The following is a 22,335-nucleotide window of genomic DNA, read 5'->3' on the forward strand; positions in this document are numbered from 1 at the left end:
TTCATTGTTTCCATTGCGGTTCTTCTTCAATTTGAGTGTGTACAGTTAGTGTGTGTGCTAAGAACTTTGTTCTATTTTCTATGGTCACCGGGCTTTGCAAATTTCAAATGGATGGCAGGAGCCTACCATATTAGAATAACATAAGCAAAGAGTTCTGTTTATCAGAGGCGATCTTGTACAAATCATGGGTGTCTTCTTTAATTCACTAAAGTGCAAAATAATGAAATAGGAAACCTGAACTGTGGCAAAAGTCATGCTCTGTCATTCTTGGGCGTCATTGCAGGCAGACTTGAATCTGGTACATTCCTCTAGTATCAAGGGGTTTTACTGACACTGAATGAGAAGGGGTGTAACTGCAGCAGTCATTTTATGCATTAGAGTATCCAGGAGGGCGTGTGTGGTTGTGTTTCTTAGTATTTCTCTGTGTAGTTTACATAATGACAAACTTTTGTTTACCATATAATTAAACTGACCTAGTAATCACACCAGACATGCAGCGCACGGGATACAAACACAGGGACAGAAGTTTTGTGGAAGTTTAATGAAAATACTGTTACACAAAAGAATCATCTTGCACAATCACACATAAAAACCACTATTCACACAACAAGGCAAATGTATCTGAAAGAAAGGCTGATATCACTTGTGAGAATCGGCGACTGAAACTTGACATGTACAAGCATGTGTTCCTCAAACTGCTTCTAATCAACAGCAAAACATTTGCTAAACACTAGCAATGAAACCGCTGAATTGCTCAATTTTAAACATCAAAGGTGCCAAGATTGTGGTTTAGGTATTGTATAGAAAAGCCTAGATCGTACAATATCTCGGAGCAGAGCTGAAGAGACCAATTCTCACAGTTTATTTCAAGCTCATGCATAATGCTAAGTAGATATCTAGGTAAATTAAGAGCCTAAACTATTGGCACTCAGAACTGTGGCTGCATTTTGTATGCCCTTGTTAAAGGTGTTCTGCAGAGTGAGAACAAATATGAAAAGATGCAGACTATCGATGGAATATCTGCAAGTACTTCAATACCAATAAAACTGCTGGAAAAAAATAATAAAACAGACTTCCCCAAAAATATTACAATATATCTTTACTTGGTACACTGCACAAAATCTTATGTAGTTCCATCATTAAAATATCAGAGACAGCAACAATAAAAAAAATGTCATTTCTTATTCAAAATGTTCTCATTCGCAACCAAATCAAGGACACAAAAGTCAAAACTGACTTTTACTAAAAGAATCTGAGCCAAAGCAAGAAAAAGACAAATGACATGGATAACACAAACAAAAAGCACTCAAACACCTCTTAAACAGAGTCTGAATTTCATTGCTAATTTTTTTTTCTGACAAAAAGCTATATCAACGTAATGCAACAATCAACAGCAGTTAATTCCCTTAGTTGCTCAAGGTTTCAGGGTCAAGATTTGCATGGATGGGAAGAATTTAAATATAGTATTACTGCCTTGCAAAGCCTGAAAGATAATGTTGAATGCTTTTTTTTTTTCCTTTTTTTTGTTTTTTGAAAAATGAACAAAGTTTCTTTGGTCAAAGTACATATTATTTTCACCAATTTCACACAGTGGCCAAAGTATAAAAATAAAAAATATTTTATCATTATGTACACAAGTCAAGTGTAATTAAGCAGTGAAATTGGTACATAGCTCTTCTGCAATGATTTCTTCAAATTATACAAACTCCTCAACATTTCCATCAAATTTAAAATATTACAAATAACACTACTGAATTTAAAAGCAACACTGTCGAAATCAAGTTGTAATATTGACCCACACTCTATTTCAGAATCAGCCAATCTAAAAAATAAATCACATGCCACATCTTCCTTCATCATTTCTTACTTCTTCAGTCACGCCTGACCAGGGGAAATAGCTCAGTCGGTAGCGGCGCTGGCTTAAAACCCAGTTGTCGCTATCGGCGTGGGATTGATCCCCACATTTAGCAAGGAATTTTTGTCCAAGTGAGTCAACTTTGTGCAGACTCTCCTCAGTGTCTAAACACCCCTGTGCGCACGATATTTAGAACCCAAGTAAATCACAGCGAAAGTCTCAGGGCTTGGAAACACGAATACACGCATGCAGAAAAAGAGAAAAAAAAAGGGTAGTTCCGTAAGTATGGCAGCTCACTTTCCCCAGTGAGAAAGCTGCCTGAACTGCCATGTTGGTAACATCACAGGACTATTAATTTTAATTTCTTATCCTCCTTATCTTCCAGCTGATTGATTCAACTTATAAGTTATGGAAAAACCTAATCTGCTCCATTTTCCCCATTGTTCAACGTCACTGTTAGGTTTATCTTTAGTTAATTGATTCTTCTTTGAGTCATAATTTATAAGCATTATTTAGACACATAAATCCACTGCAAATTATTCCATGTGACAATTCTGAAAGAAAGAAATGTGCGAAGTAAGAACTGATACTATTTACAAAGGATGAGACCAAGCAGATACACACCATTCTACACTTTCACTTTTAAACACGAACACAAAGAACACATTTACACACACACACACACACCAACCACTCCATTGCACAAAAGGTATAAAATTCATACATTCCATGAACTGATTATGACTAGTTTATATACAAAAATGGACACATGTACAGGAATAGCCAATCTGAAATCTATAATGTTTCCACCGTTTATAAAATAGTGTTTATTTTATACATGTACATCTCATTATACGGTTTATGCAAAGCAGATTACATGTTTTCTGGCGACTTTTCTATGTACAGTGAAGTTATCTCTGCCGAGTCTTTGTTAGTTATGAGCTACATAAATGTACAACACGAAAGACACAGAATACAATATTTTTTTTTTTTACAAAGTGCAGAATATTAACATGCTGGTATGAATTCACCCTTTTTTTTTATATATATATATCCCCCTATATCCCCCACCGCTTTTTCTAACACACCCTGAAGCAAAAAATATAATTTATCATGATTCATACTGAATGCAATACAGGTTTTATTTCACTTTGGAGGACAGAGTACGAAAGAAAGAAAACATACCCTGGAAAAAAAGTTCTTGTACTTGACACTGAGTGCAATGCAATAATTGTTCTCAATAAATTCAACCTCGCTGGCAAGAGAGAAAAAAGAAAAAGAAAAAGACACAACAAAGAGCAAGTCCAACAGGAATAAATACAGGGTGATGTCAAACACATAACAGGACTTGATTAAATCAAGGCTACAAACGCCTAATAAACCTTTATACAATGCAAGGGTAACAAAAGAAATGGGAAAAATGTCACATTCCCAATGTCGTCTGTGAGAATTAGACTACAAGGATTTCCCTGCAACTTGAACAGCCACTTTTTACATTTAGTCAAGTTTTGACTAAATGTTTTAACATAGCGGGGGAATCGAGACGAGGGTCGTGGTGTATGTCACTATGTATGTGTGTGTGTGTGTGTGTGTGTGTGTGTGTGTGTGTGTGTGTGTCTGTGCGTGTGTAGAGCGATTCAGAGTAAACTACTGGACCGATCTTTATGAAATTTTACATGAGAGTTCCTGGGTATGATATCCCCAGACGTTTTTTTCTTTTTTTCGATAAATGTCTTTTATGACGTCATATGCGGCTTTTTGTAAAAGTTGAGGTGGCACTGTCACACCTTCATTTTTCAATCAAATTGATTGAAATTTTGGCCAAGCAATCTTCGACGAAGGCCAGACTTCGGTATTGCATTTCAGCATGGAGGCTTAAAAATTAATTAATGACTTTGGTCATTAAAAATCTGAAAATTGTAATTAAAATTATTTTTTTATAAAACGATCCAAAATTACTTTTATTTTATTCTTTATCATGTTCTGATTCCAAAAACATATAAGTATGTTATATTCGGATTAAAAACAAGCTCTGAAAATTAAAAATATAAAAATTATGATTAAAATTAAATTTCCGAAATCGTTTTAAAAACAATTTCATCTTATTCCTTGTCGGTTCCTGATTCCAAAAACATATAGATATGATATGTTTGGATTAAAAACACGCTCAGAAAGTTAAAACGAAGAGAGGTACAGTAAAGCGTGCTATGCACCACAGCGCAACCGCGCTAAACAGGCTCGTCACTTTCACTGCCTTTTGCACTAGCTGCGGACTTCAGTCATTGTGAAAAAATGCAGTGCGTTCAGTTTCATCCTGTGAGTTCCACAGCTTGACTAAATGTAGTAATTTCGCCTTACGCGACTTGTATAGAAAAGTCACAGGTTTTCTTGTGTATACTGTGAAATCCCCTTTAAGTTTGAAATAAAAAGACACACACACACACACCCCCCCCCCCCCCCATATTCTGTAAATCTTTCCTTTGAAATTTTAGGCACGGTTTAGATAGAGAAATGTCCTGTCTTTAAATTCCACAAATTCTGGAATCCACATTACTCATAGAAATCTGGTTAAACTGATCTCAGCTGCCTAATTTGTTAAAATATCAAGCAAAAACTGACAGTATAATCAAAACTCCGTTTGTTCCACATAGACAAAGCTAAGCCAAGAAACTCCAATATCAAAAGAGTAAAAAAAAACAACTAGCCAAACACATCAAATGATTTTTGTTTTAAAATGGTCAGTTTCTTTGAGTATTAACAGGAGAGTCATTGTACTTTTACACATATGTACACACACACACACTCACAAATGCTCTCTCTCTCTCTCTCTCTCATCCAACAATTTAGACAGAAAACGGTCATTTTTCAGGTACCGTATTTGACGGACTACAAGCCGCGACCTTAAAAAAAAATCGCATTGCGGCTTATAAACAGATGCAGCTAAAACGTTACCTAAACTTGAATAGCATTCACCTAATGGAAGTCCCCGCGGATTTTCATTTCGCTCGATTAGCGATTACCGGTACTTTATTAGCTCTCTACTCAAGACTCGGCGCTTTTCTTTCTTTCGCGAATCTTCGTTTGTCAACAAGTCGTCGTGACAAGATAGCGTACAGAAAAACACCGGATGTATCAGGATCTCGCGCGCGCGAGATTTCGTTTTTTTGTGTCTCGCGATAGTTGGAGGAGCGAGAGCCGCCATGTTGTGTTTTCGTCTGCTCGAAATGTGCGCAAAAGTCGTAAATCATCCAAAAAAAGCTTATTCCGGGCGGGACTGCATGTGTGTGTTGGTTTCAAATTGTGTGTGTGTGCGATATTTTTCTTCAAACTTTTTAACTTTTCTTCTTTGTTTCACTTGTTTATTCTCGGAGCCGATTTCGCCAAATACCGTACTTTCGTTTGCCTGGTTGTTTTGATTGATTGACACGATCTGATTATATATTTTTCGACGGCGGCTAATATAGTGACGCGGCCTATACGTGGCTCGTCCCAATTTTTTTTTAAAAAGTTGGGGGCGCGCCTTATAAAACGGTGCGTAATCCGTCAAATACGGTAAATCCACATACGCTGCATTTGCATTTATTCCTTCACACACTTGAATCGTGCTGGTTAGCGGCCATAGCCACTAATAATTTGTTTCTGCGTAGTTGACAACCACTTCTGTGTTCACACTTTTACAAATCAACACCCCATTTTTTTTTTTAAGTAAGGGCTGCATCTATCATGCAAATCTCCTCTTGCAGATTCATACACTCAGGCCAACATTTACACCCATATTATCTTTTTACAAATGAGCAAAACAAAACCAGTTTAAATTGAAGCACAAACTGATCACGTACACACCACTTTTTTTCGGATTCAATAAAGAAATGACTAAAATTCACTCCACAACTTGATTTCAAAATGTGAAAAATTTTAAAAAAGGAGAAAAAACCCAGCAAGTACAGTGTCAGTGGCTACAAAAGTATCAAAAGCGAGACAAAACCAAGAATTAACAATTCATGAAGAAACATGTATTCTTTGAGAATGTTGCAATGTCTCATACACCAAATGAAAAGCAAAGTTCATAAATAGTAGAACCCCATAGATAAATGAAATACAGAATATAACTACATACCAACCACCCCCTGCCAAAAAAAGTACAAATAAAAATAAAAATAAAAATAAATAAATAAACACCCTGGACTACGATATTTATTTCATTATAAAAAAGAAATCTGAAACAGATAGATTCACTGATTTTCCAAAATCAAAATACAAGAAAGGTTAATTTAGGGAACGTTTAATAAATACACTACAACAACTTTTTTTCACATTAACTACAAATGAAGAATAATGTTCACTAGCAGGAAAAACATTTGAACAGTCAGTGCTGTTCCCAGGCCTCGATCTTCAGTCATTTATGCATAATTTCTTTATCTGACGCATTGTTCTGACCCCAGGCTAGTCGAATGTCCGATAGTTTTGACAAACGGGATATCTTTTGTAACAGCAATTTTTCTGCAGCTAGGACATTTTGGACGATATATATTTTGAATTCAGGTCCATTGTTTTCTGTGTCTGGAAACTTCTTCTTCTTCTTCTTCGTTCATGGGCTGAAACTTCCATGGTCACTCAGGTTTTTTGCAGAAGTGGGTTTTTACGTGTATGACCGTTTTTACCCCGCCATTCAGGCAGCATACGCCGATTTCGGGGGAGTGTCTGGAAACAACACTGAACCGCAAGTGTTCTCCCTTGTAACACGCACACAGTGGTGCATAAGGGTATAACACAAAAATCAGCAACTGCATTACATTAGTCCCATGTAATGTTACTCTCACACAGACGCATACTTAGCCGCTACCCAGGCCCATAAGTTTAACAATTAAGAAGAGGTAGAACACAATTAATACAAACACAATTCCATGGTTTCTTGTTACAATCTAAATTAATATAAATACATGGTTTAATAAAAGGCATACAATGATCAGAATGACATATTTTGACACGAATGTGTAGAAATGCAGTAAATGTAATCTGCATTCTCCCTCAAACTGACACAGTACCCAACCACCCAACACTATTTCGGCGATATCGTTCAACAGACACCATTCGCCCATTACGTGTCAAATGTCATACACATGTCTGTGCACAGCTCTGGATGTGCAGGTTACTGTGTAAACTCTTCAGAAATCTGTTTATTTCTTCATTCATTTATTTATCAATTTACCATCTAAGTACATGTATTCATATGTGTAATATTATTTTTCTTCTTTTTTTTGGAGTGCAATGTCTCATAGTCATATATTATCATACTTGAGTTTTTCACAGTCAAACATTCACAAAATTACATTGCTCAAATGAAAATCCTAACACAAATGAAACTTTTTTTTCAAAAAAACAAAAAACATCTTGTAACCTGAGACAATTTTACTCAGAGTTAAAATCCTCAGAGAATTCAATTTGGTAACTCCTCTGGGTTTTTTCATTCATAGTACAAAATGATCTGTGTATGTACATTAAAAACAAAACAACAAACAAACAAACAATATAAAACAGAAAAACAGCCATTAAAATTCATTAACATTTTTGCAAGGCCGGCAAAGGATCCGTTTCTGTAATGTTACTGTAAGGTTGTGGGATAGCCAAGACATCAAATATTTCATACTAAACTGCCTTTTTTTTTGTTTGTTTGTTTGCTTAACGCCCAGCCGACCACGAAGGGCCATATCAGGGCGGTGCTGCTTTGACATATAACGTGCGCCACACACAAGACAGAAGTCGCAGCACAGGCTTCATGTCTCACCCAGTCACATTATTCTGACACCGGACCAAACAGGCCTAGCACTAACCCCATAAAGCCAGACACCAGGCGGAGCAGCCACTAGATTGCCAATTTTAAAGTCTTAGGTATGACCCGGCCGGGGTTCGAACCCACGACCTCCCGATCACGGGGCGGACGCCTTACCACTAGGCCAACCGTGCCGGTCTAAACTGCCTTTCCCTCTGTTCGGTAACCATTTTCCTCTTTATGCGTGATCACAGCACAGAAAGGAAAGGGCACAAGGCCACATAACACTTAAATAAGGAATTAGATTTAAACTAGTAATACAATCTGTTTGGGCACAGAGGTCACCAGAGATGTATAACTTGAAGAGGAATAAAACAAGAAGTCTGACTGGTGCCGATTCAAAGACAAAGAAGACTCGCGTCTTTTTCATACCCGGTACTCTGTTCGACACCTGATTTGCATTATGAAAAAAAAAATCCTGGTCCATCGCAGGGGAAACAACATTTTGTTGTTGTTGCTTCTCAATGGCAACAACACTGCACTGAACAGAAACACTTGGATCTGAGAAACATAGTTGTGCATTCAATATTACTTCTCATTACTTTCGCATTCACAAGCCCTTTTGAGTACTTCTGTCTATTACTTTCTAGCACTTTCACATTCACTTTTACTTTTTAGAAATCCATCAGCTCCAAATGTTTCTTGACAGGGAAAAACTTCTCCTCCCTGAAAGGCTCTTCAACCTGCACTGAAATAAAACTCAAAATCACACTTCGTAGAAATGCAGCTGCATCCTCAGAGCTTAGAATTTCTGGACCACACTGATTTTGTCTCCAGAAGTCATCCTGCCTCCTTGTGACTATTCTGGGCTGTGCCTCTTCCTGCCAATTCAGTGGTGACCAGTTTAGTTTCCTCGAGTGGAACTTCCTGTAGCGTTCCTGCGACGGGCAGCCAACATATCATAGAAGGGGTTGTCGTTGATGCTAAGCCTGTGAACAAATACAATGCAAAATTTAAGAAAAATTCAACACCTAATATAAGCCAACGTGCGTGTGACACCTTTAAGAAGTATGTTCAATATTAAAATTGATTTAAAACAAAATCAGAAATAATTGAGCACTTGATACAGAAAGATGTGAACATGTCAACACATAACACTGAGCGTGGTCCATCATATTGACATTTTAACAATCAGTTTCTTGAGTAATCAAAGTTTTGTTGATGTAATAAACAGTTTCATAGATGAATATTAAAATCAAAATGGTGACTCAGACCCAAGTGTGAAGTGGGACCTGTGTGAAGTTCCATTATTGTAAAAAGAAACAAGTCGCGTAAGGCAAAATTACTACATTTAGTCAAGCTGTGGAACTCACAGAATGAAACTGAACGCACTGCATTTTTTCACAATGACCGTAGTCCGCCGCTTGTGCAAAACGGAGTGAAACTGACGAGCCTGTGCAGCGCGGTAGCGTTTTCGCTGTGCTGCACAGCACACTTTTCTGTACCTCTCTTCGTTTTAACTTTCTGAGCGTGTTTTTAATCCAAACATATCATATCTATATGTTTTTGGAATCAGGAACCGACAAGGAATAAGATGAAAGTGTTTTTAAATCATTTCAGAAATTTAATTTTGATCATAATTTTATATTTTTAATTTTCAGAGCTTTTAATCCAAATATAACATATTTATATGTTTTTGGAATCAGAAAATGATGAAGAATAAGATGAACGTAAATTTGGATCGTTTTATAAAAAAACCATTTTAATTACAATTTTCAGATTTTTAATGACTAAAGTCATTAATTGATTTTTAAGCCACCAAGCTGAAATGCAATACCGAAGTCCGGCCTTCGTCGAAGATTGCTTTACAAAAATTTCAATCAATTTGATTGAAAAATGAGGGTGTGACAGTGCCGCCTCAACTTTTACAAAAAGCCGGATATGACGTCATCAAAAGTATTTATCGAAAAAATGAAAAAAACGTCCGGGGATATCATTCCCAGGAACTCTCATGTAAAATTTCATAAAGATCGGTCCAGTAGTTTACTCTGAATCGCTCTACACACACACACACGCACAGACACACACACCACGACCCTCGTCTCGATTCCCCCTCTATGTTAAAACATTTAGTCAAAACTTGACTAAATATAAAAACAGCTGTCGATTTGTTCATATTATATGTTACAGAACAGATTAAACGAAATAAAAAAGATGTTGTCAGTTAATCCATGTAATAAAGAAATATTAAAACATTAGTAACCAATGAAGGGGTAACATTAGCCAGAAAAACGAAATTTTGCACACAAAAAAAAACAAACTGTGTTTGAGCGGAAAGGAGTTTCTGATAAAAGGAAAGCAGAAGCATTTGTTGCAACATCCGTTATATCCGAAGATTATAAACAATTTCTCGAGAAAGATATGTGAAAATGAGTCGAGTTCTGCTTTAAGTAAATCAAACAAAGTTGAGAGAAATGTATTATGTTGGGATTTCACAAAGGGAGGTATTAATATGATAAATATGTATGATTGTCAAGCGTCCTTTTGGATGACATGGACAAATTTAAAACATACAGTGATTGGTGTGAAAAATGGAAAATGATACTGACTTTTTTGTTCACCGTATAAGGGAAAGATTTTGCGTGCTTTACAAGTTCAGTGGGTGTTAAGGATTTGATTTGATTTGATTTGATTCATTCACAGTTTTGTAAAGATGTATTGTATATATGGTTAGAAAAAAACAAAAAAACATGTTGTGAGCGAGCGTAAAGCCATTACAGATGAGTGTTTATCTAAAAATTCAGCCATTGTGTACAACGCTATTTGTTAAACCTTGGATTCAAGCTGGCATTGTATATATGTCAAAGATAATTTATATGGATAGGTAATTAATGTATTCCCTATGCACAGATTTGTGAAAAAGTAGAGCATCTTGTAAACAGAATAGAGATAATTATAAGAGCAATTATTTTGGAAGTATTGATTTTATTGAGCTTTTTTTTTATTGTAAAAAAATAATACGTTTATTTATGTAGGCAGACACATGTTGAGTGAACAAGATGTGCTTTTCGATTCTTTCTTTCTTTCTTTATTTGGTGTTTAACGTCGTTTTCAACCACGAAGGTTATATCGCGACGGGGTGCTTTTTGATTATAAAGTTATCAAAAATAATCAAATTGAAAATAAACAAATTAATCACATAATTCTTATTGCCAAAATGTCCATTAGTAAATATAAAAATGGAAATAAGTATGATTTGAATATTGTGTTTGAACAAGAATTAACATTAAAGGGGACACTTTAAAATTGTGAAGTAAATTGTTGTTGTGATTGTTTAATGAAATAGCATAGTTTATTTGACAATGTAAATGAAGAAAAGATTATGTGTATTTGATTAAGATTGTTCATACGACTTTCTTTCTTTCTTTATTTGTTGTTTAACGTCGTTTTCAACCACGAAGGTTATATCGCGACAGGGAAAGGGGGGAGATGGGATAGAGCCACTTGTCAATTGTTTCTTGTTCACAAAAGCACTAATCAAAAATTTGCTCCAGGGGCTTGCAACGTAGTAAAATGTATTACCTTACTGGGAGAATGCAAGTTTCCAGTACAAAGGACTTAACATTTCTTACATACTGCTTGACTTAAAAATCTATACACACATTGACTATATTCTATACAAGAAACACTTAACAAGGGTAAAAGGAGAAACAGAATCCGTTAGTCGCCTCTTACAAATGCTGGGGAGCATCGGGTAAATTCTTTCTCGTCCCAATATGTACACCCCCTAACCCGCGGGGGGGGGTTCATACGACTGTTGAGTATTATGTTCATTCAATTTTATATTTATTTAAAAGCGCATTGAGCCGTACACACAAGCATTGCACAACAGCAGTAGAACCAAATAAACCCTGACACATCAACTCTGATTTTTACAGATTAAGAGGAGCATACATGTTTTTATTAATAAGTATGACACACCTCCTAAATCTTGTTAATCACGAAATAATATTGTAAATAACAGTTCTTATTTATTGATATACATGTATATATACCCGTTTTGTATTGAAGTACTCACGTTTTCCTTTTTGAAAAAGGGAATAAGGCATTTTTAGTGGGTTTTTTTAGGAATTACTTCAAAATATAACATGAATGTTATAATGTATTTGTTGTGTAAATTACATATTCATACGCATCCTAAACACATATTTCAACAGCACACACACATGCCTATCTAAAAGACTAATTTCAAAGAGGTGTTGTACATGTGAAGTGTTATGTCCATTGCAGGTCAACAATATTTGAATGAGATTTGTAGATCTATATTGATACAAATTAAACGCCCCACATGACGTGCATGGCAAAGTGTAAAAACACACACAGCAACACACAACATTGACAGATGTGTACATTTTCTATGAGCCGTATTTAAACAGTCTACTCTCAGAATCAAAATTGACTTTAGAGATAGCTCCCTGCTGATGCAGACCTTAGTAGCACACTTTAAAGAGACATCCAGGCTTTTACACACACTATCTATAAAAGCCAACCCTTCAAAGACCTGTTGGTTTCTTATATTCTGGGAAAGAGAGAGAGAGAGAGAGACTAAGAAAGAGAGACAGAGAGAGAGACTAAGAGAGAGAGACAGAGAGAGAGAGAGAGAGAGAGAGAGAGTGTATGTGTGCATGTGTGTGTGTGTGTGTGTGTGTGTGTGTGTGTGTGTGTGTAAGGTGTGTGTGTGTGTGTGTGTGTGTGTGTGTGTGTGTGTGTGTGTGTGTGTGTGTGTGTGTGTGTGTGAGTGAGTGAGTGAGTGAGTGAGTGAGTGAGTGAGTGAGTGAGTGAGTGAGTGAGTGAGTGAGTGAGTGAGTGAGTGAGTGAGTATACGTGTGCGTGTATCCAATGTTCCTATTCATCTAAAATTCAGAGTTAAAAACATAAAGACATAAAATAAAAGCCTGAAAGCAAAAGCAACATTATGGTACGTTTGCGTGTGCTTATACCTAGTGATATTGTAAAGCGCATAGTGCTTTTAGTTATGCGCTATAGAAATCTCCTTAATAAATAAATAAATAAAACAACATTAACTCACCTAACACAGCGTATCCATTCTTCCTTCTCCTCTTTTGATGCTGCAGACATGCGGTACACATTGTGTCTCCCTGTGGTCATAAAGGAAACGTCATCTCAACAATCCTATCAACACTTTTGTTCTTTTCTTTATCATTTCTACTGTTTAGTTTCTGAATAACTGTCTTAATTCAGACAGGCCCGTCATCTTGTCCTCCCTCCTGACATACATAAATAAAAAAATTAATCAATGATTAATTAATAAATGAAGGAATCAATGAATGCATGAATGAATGAATGAACGAACAAACGCACAAACTAATACAATGAATAAATACATAAATAAATCAATACACAAATAAATATGTATATTAAATTCAACACTGTAACTAAATGCGATTATTATACTGATCTGATCAGTAAATCCTTCTGATTAAATATCAACCTATGGTGTAATGTTTCTATCTTTCGTAAATGTTCCGTTTCATCATTTTGTAAATCTGTCTTTACAGCAAAGGGAGCTAACCACTGTCTCTGACGCTTACGAGGTTGGATATAAATTATGTTTCAAACACAGAAACAGACAGACAGACAGACAGACAGAAAGACATACAGTCAGCCAAACTGAGAAACACACACAGATGCACACACATACACACACTGTCTAACACACTTACAAGGCTGAATATAAAAAGTTTAAAACACAGACACAGACAAACACAGACAGATCATTCCAAGCACACATACTCCCAGCAGTTTAAACTCACCTTCCACCACTTTTCCATCAGTGTCGACCTTGCAGGCTTTGATGACCTCGGAGCCATGGATGGAGAACAGCTCAAAGCCGTTTTGGCGGTTGGTCTTCTCCGGCGGTATCTCACGCACCTGGATATTCTCCAGAGGGATGATTCCCTTGGGCTCTTTGTCCTGGGGAAAGTTACGACAATTTTAAATTAAAAGATAAAAATGAGGACGTCAAATTGTTACTCAAAACAATTTTGTTGTATAGGCTCAACATATAGCTTTCCTTGCCATTTACCAATTTCTAATAAAACATGTAACTTAAAATACTGTACTATTATTAATCACTGAATGTCAAATGTCATCTTGAATATTCTTCTGAGAGATTCTTTCTTTCTTAATTTTTTATTTTATTTTAAAGATTGCTAGGTTGAGGTCCAAGTGAACGTTTCTTTTGTCTATGATTAAAGGTACTGAACTTGTCAAATCCAGGTGCACGGAGCCCCTGGGGCTTTTAGTCATACCTCAGGCAGCTATCCGTTAGAAGAACTACCAAGTTTCATTGACTTGCACCCAAAGAGTCAAGAACTGCGATTTTTTTACGAATTAATTTCGTACTCGGACCCGGCTGGTCTTGACCTATTTTTGGATCTAAATTTAGATCAGGTAGATCACCACATCATGCACAAAAAGACACGTCACTAGCAAACTATGTCAGACATCATCATGAGTTTGTGTAAAACAAAATGGAGGCCGGAATCACTCAGTTGAATCGAACTCCAACCAAACACCACGTAATAACTAGGTTAATTTATGCACTCGCGTGAACAAGAAACTGTCGAGCTTCACAGAGGCTGTGAGCTGCACTGTGCCTTTAAACGTTCCATAAACTATCTGTTCTTCTTTTTGTTTTGTTTTGTTTTGAAAGTGTGTGTGTGTGTGTGTGTTATTGTGTGTGTTATTGTGTGTGTGTGTGTGTTATTGTGTGTGTTATTGTGTGTGTGTGTGTGTGTGTGTGTGTGTGTGTGTGTGTGTGTGTGTGTGTGTGTGTGTGTGTGTGTGTGTGTTATTGTGTGTGTTATTGTGTGTGTGTGTGTGTGTGTGTGTGTGTGTTATTGTGTGTGTGTGTGTGTGTGTGTGTGTGTATGTGTGCGTGTATGTGTGCGTGTATGTGTGTGTGTATGTGTGTGTGCGTGCATGTGTGCTTGTACGCTTGCGTGTGTGCCCTTTAGTGCAATTTTAACACTCTTTCTGCCACAATTGATGAGCAACTCACAGTGGTATACTGGAAGTAATAGAGACAGTTGTCGTTCAGGATAAACCACCTCCTCTTCCAGTTCTTATAGCGTCCTCCTGTACACAGACAGACAAAGACAAAAGGTAAATTCAGTGAAAAGCAACAGCTACTGTTCATAAAAGACATTGATTAAACATGCATAATCAATCATTCTTATTTAAGTGGAGATTAAAGTAAATGAATACACCATAATGTCAACTGTACATTTAAAAAAAAAAAAAAAAAGATGTATTAGTTTATTAATACCACTACCAGTATTACAATGTACTTTATTATTTTGTGTTATATTGCTGTCACCAGTGCTCCGGGAAAAGGCAATACATGTACCTAGACCTTATTTAAACTGTATGTACTGGTATATGTTAAAACAAGTGCACAGTTCTGTATATTCTGTAGTTTTAATATGTACTCATTTATGGTCTGAAAATCAAAAAGAAAGATTAAAGCTGACATTTTCATGAAATAGACCAACCACTTAAAAACATTGGTGCTCAGGGCAGACACTAGAAGATTTTATCTCAAGTTCTCAAAGTGTTTTCCACTTCATAAGAGGTGTAGTCAGTCTATTAAATAACGATAAATTGATATTAAGAATGGCTTCTTCAGTATCAAAGTATTTAAACAGACAGACAGAGTCACTCGCACACACATACTAAATATTAGGTAGATATGAAATGCAGTCTGAAGCTTTACAAAAAATCTGAATTTACATGTATCTAGCATGGAAACTGGCAACTGGCAAGTATATACATGTACTGATTTTTTTTTCTTCTGTACCTCCTACTATGTCAGGTACATGTTGAAGCAAATACTCCTTCCAGAATGAATTACATCAAACACCATGGATACCAGAAAGGTCTGTTAGTGGCTGGGAAAGAGTAAATTAAATCAGTACATTTAATCAGTCATAGCAGTCTACATGGACCCCAAACCTGAATCAAAACGTAATCAAGAGAAATACTGCATCCAAATACATAGAAGAAAAAAAACCACGAATTATTTGAACACAGCAAGAGAACCTAACTAAACTAATTCTAGCATTCACGCTTCATCAACCTTTAAAATCAAAATCAAAGAAAAATAAAGTTTTGAGGCTGCTTAAAAAGTGCTAAAAGCATGTCCTGTATGTGTATGACACACTCTATGGTTGCTGTTCTTTGGTTGACCCGCGATGTTAAAACAACAAACTGTACAATACTTTATAGGAGAAACAGAGCAGCTTGGCTGGGAAATTAAATCAAGATAGACAACAGAGAAGAGCAGATAGTCGTGAGGAACAATCGGCTCAAAATAAATATCAAGCACAGAAAGAAAGAAAGAAAGAAAGACAGAAGAATGATCGACAAAAACAAACAGAGTTAGAATAAGAACAGGGAAAGAAGACAGAAAGACCAAGGAATTCTGCTGAAGAAAAAGCAAAAATTATTTTGTAGTTCAACATAAACAAATAAGCAAACAAGTAAATAAAACACACATACACACGCACGCACACACACTATTTCTCTCTTTCTTGCAGAGAAGAGAGAGAGAGAAAGAGAAAGAGAGGGAGGGAGAGAGGGAGAGAGAGAGGGAGGGAGAGAGAGAGAGAGAGGGAGAGAGGGAGAAAGGGAGAAAGAGAGAGGGAGGGAGGGAGAGAGAGAGAGAGAGAGAGAGAGAGAGAGAGAGAGAGAGAGAGAGAGAGAGAGAGAGAGAGAGAGAGAGAGAGAAAGAGAGAAAATGCAAAGAAGCAAAAGTAGAAAGACAAAAATAAACCATAACGAAACTGGGTTCGGTTGACAGAACACAAACTAACCCTTTCAAGGCCAACGATTTCCACAACCAACAGAGATTCTAGGAACAGGACATTTACAACCAAACAGCACATCTACCGACAATTGTTTCACAAAACATTCTATGAACAGACGGCTAATTTTGTTCACCAATAACACCAACAGCATAATCACAGTACACACAATTTGATTCTACTCTACTTGCGCAGAACAAATTTTTTGAGGCAGTTAACTAACAACGACTTCATCATACTTGAAGCAAATTTTTAAAATAAGTCATGCTGAATTTACATGCAGAGTTTGAAGTAAAACCTTTCCTTGATCCATTAGATTACAGAGCAACTTTATTTTAAAATAATATTGCAGTTATTGTTAAAAAAACAAACAAATTCTGGGTAACAAGAATAAGTACACCAGATATTGAAATTTGGTAAATGTATGACAAATGCAAGCCTACAAATAAAAACAAAAGACTAACATAGTTCTAGCAGCGAGATAACAGGCAAACTGAACTTCCGTTACCTACACACCTGTTTGATTTTAAACTGTGTTGAAGCATGAAACTATAACAGGGGTGTCGTTTGGATCGGCCCTTCGGCCAATTGCCGATTTTTATTTTTACTTTGGCCAAAACTTTCATGTCCTTATCAGCCAAATGTCCGAAGAGTATTCGTCTGAATCGCCAGGGTTTGTCCGTTTTTTTGTTATTGGTCAGGCTTTGATTGCTTAAACTGCTGCCGATGTACTTAGTCAACTGACTGGCGTTTATTTTCTTCGCGAATACCAAAAAACGAAACATCAATGTTTTGAACGGAAGCCATTGATGAAAATTATAGCTGCCAGAGTGGTTAAACCACACTCTCAGCGTTTGCGTCCGCCGGTTCGCAATAGTTTATCAGTCAGTCAGGGCTTTCGATTTGAATTTGAACATCATGTCGCAACCAAAAAAGAAAAAAACTAAATTGATCAGTGGCCAAGGTTTGCTACCCTTTGCCAAGGTAGGTGATTCCGGACAAAATGACTTTCGATGAGCCAAAATAATAGACGAACATTTTCGAAAATGTCCTAAACCTCTATGACAGTTTCGGCCAAATGTCCCAAAATGAAAATGTACACCTGTAACTGTCGTACCTGCGATGAGAGAACACTCAGAAGACCAGTCTTCTTCTTCTTCAGCGTTCCAGAATTTTCTGGTTACGTGTGAGCTCGTTTGCCCATTTGGGTTCCCCACACAATACTCTGAGAGCATAGTCAACTCGCTCCGCTTTCGTTGAGTAGGCATGCTGGGTATTTTCGTGTTTCCATAACCCACCGAACTCCGACATGGATTACAGGATCTTTTCCGTGCGCACTTGGTCTTGTGCTTGCGTGTACACACGAAGGGGGTTAAGTCACTAAGCAGGTCTGCACATAAGTTGACCTGTGAGATCGGAAAAATCTTCACTCTTAACCCACCAGGCGGCAGCTACCGGGATTCGAACTCACGACTTCCCGATTAGGAGGCCGACGTCTTACCACCACGCCACTGCGCCCGTCGGAGAAGACCCGTCAAAAGTGTCCCTTCCACTACAGGTGTGTTTCCCTGACAGGTTTGATAGTGGTACAGTGGAACCCCCTTATAGAGCCCATGACTGAAGAATTTCCCCTTTTAAGACCTTGATTTTTTCTTTTCATAACCTCAAAAGTATGAAATAAATAAATAAGGATGAAATAAATAAATGAGGATGAAAGTCGCTTGTTCATTTCAATGCTTGTTATTCTCTCAGGTGCCAGGAGAAAAGGTTCCGTACAAGTCTCTCGCTTACTCTATTACACATGTCGTATGCATAAAGAGCGATTACTTCCCTTTGGTTATTTGATTTCATAACCTCAGTAAATTAAAAATGTCCTCCTTCTTAAGACCTGATTTTCTCAGATTTTGGGAGGTCTTAAAAGGGGGGTTCCACTGTACCTGCGATGAAAGGACAACAATGGGACCAAAGGTGTCCATACATAGCAGATGGCCTGTCAAGACAGGTATTCTTTAATAGAATTAACGGATGAAGGGAATACAAAAGTTTATTGGGATGTTTTTTGTTATCGGAAACACTGAGGGGCCTCCAATCACAGGTACCACTGTAGAGGGGCCTCATATTGCAGGTACATATATAACCCAGTCTGTTTTAGCAGATGTAGTGCAAAGTAGAGGTTGTTGTTCTATTTTTGTTGTTCTTTTTCTGTTGTTTTATTACTATGTAAAATGTAGATGTATTCAGTGTTCTAATAGAGTACTGTTATTTGTAGGTAATATGTAAAGCTCCGAGATCATGTAAATATTCTGTGGTTCACGCTATATTATATATAAGTTTTTCATTATTATTACAGGGATGGCCAAACCTCAAAATTTTAAATCACCAGCCGGGTTAGTAACTTCAAGAAAGTCACTAGCCCATCAGAAATGTTGCTGGCCCGGTACATACCACAGTTGCTGCATCTGCAGTGTTTATATGGCTTTGAATCTCAATATTACAACCAATAGTGTTGCATTTAACCTGAATGCTCACTGGCCAGCCGAGCGGAATTTGTACTCGTCCCTGGCGACCGGGCGGATGATTTGGCCATCACTGTATTATTATTATTATTATTATTATTATTATTATTTAAGTTATTGAGACATCCCAGTGCACTAAGGGATTTATAGAGCAAATCGAGAAAATTCATTATTGAACGAAGCGCATAGCGCTGAGTTCAATAATTATTTTCGAGATTTGCTCTATAAATCCCTTAGTGCACTGGGATTGTTTCAATAACGATATTGTCAGTACCGCCATAGAAAAAAGAAGATTCCAAGCGCACATTTTGCAACGCGCATTTGAATAGGCACAACTGTGTGGTCAGGTCGTGTACAGTAAAGATCTACTTTTGTGTGGGATGTCTCAAGTGTGTCGTGCTTTCGTCACACGCATTTTAATTTCTGTTGGTAAATTCCAGTGTAGCGTTAATCTGAACAGTGATGATCTTTCAGAGAGACCTCATTTGAACTCGGAGAAAGGGCTGTGCTCTTCATTATTTGCGATTCGAAACCTCCAGTCGAGCTTCGACGGATTGACTGTGCGGAGTGACTCCCCTTGAATTGACTCGAAGCCGCGGGACTCGACGGTTCGCACATTTTCAAAACAAATGTGGCATATTTCTCGTGTTGTATCTTCACTCATCGGGGAGTCTGATACTAAATATGAACGGTAAGAATGCTCTGAACCCTACACGTATTATATCCCCATCGTTTTTTCGTTCACATTTGCCCAACATGTTAATTTGCTGAGCGGGGTTTATGTCGTCTGCTAGGGCAATCAAACCACTGCATGCAGTCTGCACTGACTGAGTCTGCACGCACGAGGCACGCTGGTAATAAGTCTTATAATGGTAAGAACGTTCTGAACCCTACACGTTTTCGATTATGATTGTTCTTGCCTTGAAATAATAATTCGGAAACCATTCATTTACTGAACTGATGCAGTCGTATTTCAGTGTAGTCAGTGCGGCTACGTATGACAGAGTCGATCGAGTCAGTCTTCCAAACTGGTCTAGCTGGTACGTTATCGGAATAACACTTGTGTTTTCTGCTAGCGGGTGGGAATTTTATATTAACTCATCATTTGGTAATGTGGATGATAAGCTACATGCCACTAACACGATGAGAAGAATCTAGAATGCAAGTCGGCGAGAATTAGATGAAACACAGCGGCTTGTATTTTTAGATCAGTGGCAGCCGCACTGTGGCACAGGCACATGCAATCTGTCAGAAAAAACCCCACTTCTGCTTTAATTGAGAAGCAGGGAATTTATGGTCATTTGGTATTGTGGAAAATATAAGCTACATGTCAGTAATTAATTCTGAGGATGAGAGCACAGTCTTGCTTAGGTAAAGGGCGTAAGAATACGCTCTGTGGAAAAGTTAGCGCACTCCAAGAGTGCGCTAACAGTTTTAGCGCATCGCCATTAGCCAATGAACTGGTTCATGTGACACCAGTACTTACTGACAATTATTATTATTATTATTATTATTATTATTATTATTATCATTAATATTATCATTATGATCAAAAACACTTGAAGACTAAAACCAAAATAACAGTTACAATGCTGAAAGAGGCTCAAATACTTTCAGTCCTCACTCAGATCTACAAATGCACTTCTTTATGCATGTATGTGCCAACCAAGCTACTGCTTTTGTCACCACAGGTCTTTTCAACTTATTTGTGCATGTATATTACATTCCTAACATGGTGTTAACTGCGGTGATTCATGACTAAGAACATTTTTAACAGCTCTTCTTGTGATTGTAAGTTATAAGCAGATCAATTTCATTAATACATGTTGCTAAGATAACCTGAGAATAAAAAATAAAAATGTTGCTTTAAAGTTCTGCTGATAAAATCTTATTCAGCTCCATGCAGAAATGACTCAAACAGAAGCTTGAGTTATAATAGACAGCAAGAAACAATCTAGGTTTTTTTCCTCAAGAATTTATCTATTTATGCTAGCCAAGTAAAATGATAGTATGAACCAAAAAAGATCATGAAACACGAACTTAATATCAAATAACTCAACTTAACAAACATGAACAAATTTATGGAAAAACACAAAAACACACATAAACCTTCTTCTTAAACCACTTGAATGCATATATTACTGTTGATTTTCTTATACTTTTCCCCCCGAATACATAGGATTACAATGCAAAATTAGCCACTCATGTACAAACAAAGCTTGACTGCTTCTTTTAAACAGCAAAAAACACAATGTTATTGTGAAAGAGGCGTTAAACATAATCAAATTAAATACAGGTAATTCATTGCGCCAAAACACTGAAGGGGTGGTAGACAAATTATAGAAAAAAAGAAACAAAATTCAAACAGAAGTCAGACTTACTGAACCTAGAAGCCCCTGCATTAGTTCAGTGAAAACAAAAGGACAGATTGGTTAAAAACAGAAGTTAGAAGTTGCAACGTCTTCAGACGCGAAAGGGTAACGCATTGCAAGTAGAAATCATTCTTACCTAACCATTTCGAGTTGATGGTGAATGAAAATATAAAACTTTTAGTCACAATGTACAAAAAGTGGAGGCAACTTAGAGGAATGCCCTTCTTATCTTACAGATGTGTTATGTAAGGGTTAAAAATAATGTTAAAAAATATAAAGACACTCAGTGACTGTGAGCGTTTTGGTCCTTTACTGGGAATTAAAACATTTCAGAAGACAGATTAAAGAAAAATGACATTCAAAAAGGGAGACAAAGTCATAGTGAAAATGAAATACACATAAATTAAGAACAAGAAACAGGGAGAGTTATATATAGAACTCCAGTCAGGAAAGTGTCGTCAGAGAGACAACACTTGAAAAGAGAAAAATGCTGTGGTACACACTGATAATACAATTTACGTTTAAAAAAAAAAAGACAGTATGAATATATCATTAACTTAAAAAGAAAATAGAAAACTTTAGTTGCAAAATAAAAGAAAATCACACACACACACACTCACAAAACAAAAAAGTTCCCAGAAAAGAAGACAAAATGGAGCACAAAAAAGTCCCCCCAATCACACCATGCAGACAACAAATTGTACTAACCTTGCTTCATGAGCCAGCCCTCCTTGACAGGGTTAAAGAAGGTGTGCATCAAGTCGTTTCCATCGTCCTCAGGGATCTTGAATGGCTCCTTTTTGATGTTATCATACAGGCTCTGTGTAGTAAATGAATGAATGAATGAATGAATGAATCAAAAATTTCAATAATAAATTTTCATTTGATTATTATACTTACCCAACTCTCATATATGCATTGACAACGATCTCAC

At 36.9% G+C, this 22,335-nt stretch overlaps 1 protein-coding gene across 5 annotated transcripts in view; it reads right to left on the reverse strand.

The window, feature by feature from the left end:
* Positions 1-3,053: 3,053 nt before the first annotated feature.
* LOC138958794 (cytohesin-1-like) overlaps positions 3,054-22,335 on the reverse strand; it is an 81,374-nt gene continuing 62,092 nt past the window's right edge. For 2 of the 5 annotated variants that reach the window (XM_070330084.1, XM_070330087.1), the window contains 6 exons: positions 22,110-22,221; positions 21,411-21,425; positions 14,710-14,786; positions 13,460-13,619; positions 12,715-12,784; positions 3,054-8,614 (listed from right to left, as the gene is read on the reverse strand). In XM_070330084.1, the coding sequence (XP_070186185.1) occupies positions 8,530-8,614; positions 12,715-12,784; positions 13,460-13,619; positions 14,710-14,786; positions 21,411-21,425; positions 22,110-22,221 (519 nt within the window). In that variant the 3' untranslated portion in view covers positions 3,054-8,529. Of the gene's footprint in view, positions 8,615-12,710; positions 12,785-13,459; positions 13,620-14,709; positions 14,787-21,410; positions 21,426-22,109; positions 22,222-22,335 lie in introns of those variants that run through there. The other 3 variants (XR_011453512.1, XM_070330085.1, XM_070330086.1) reach the window with 3 other exon arrangements.

The sequence above is a fragment of the Littorina saxatilis genome, linkage group LG2 (assembly GCF_037325665.1).
Source record: "Littorina saxatilis isolate snail1 linkage group LG2, US_GU_Lsax_2.0, whole genome shotgun sequence".
In the NCBI taxonomy this organism is placed as follows: domain Eukaryota; kingdom Metazoa; phylum Mollusca; class Gastropoda; order Littorinimorpha; family Littorinidae; genus Littorina; species Littorina saxatilis.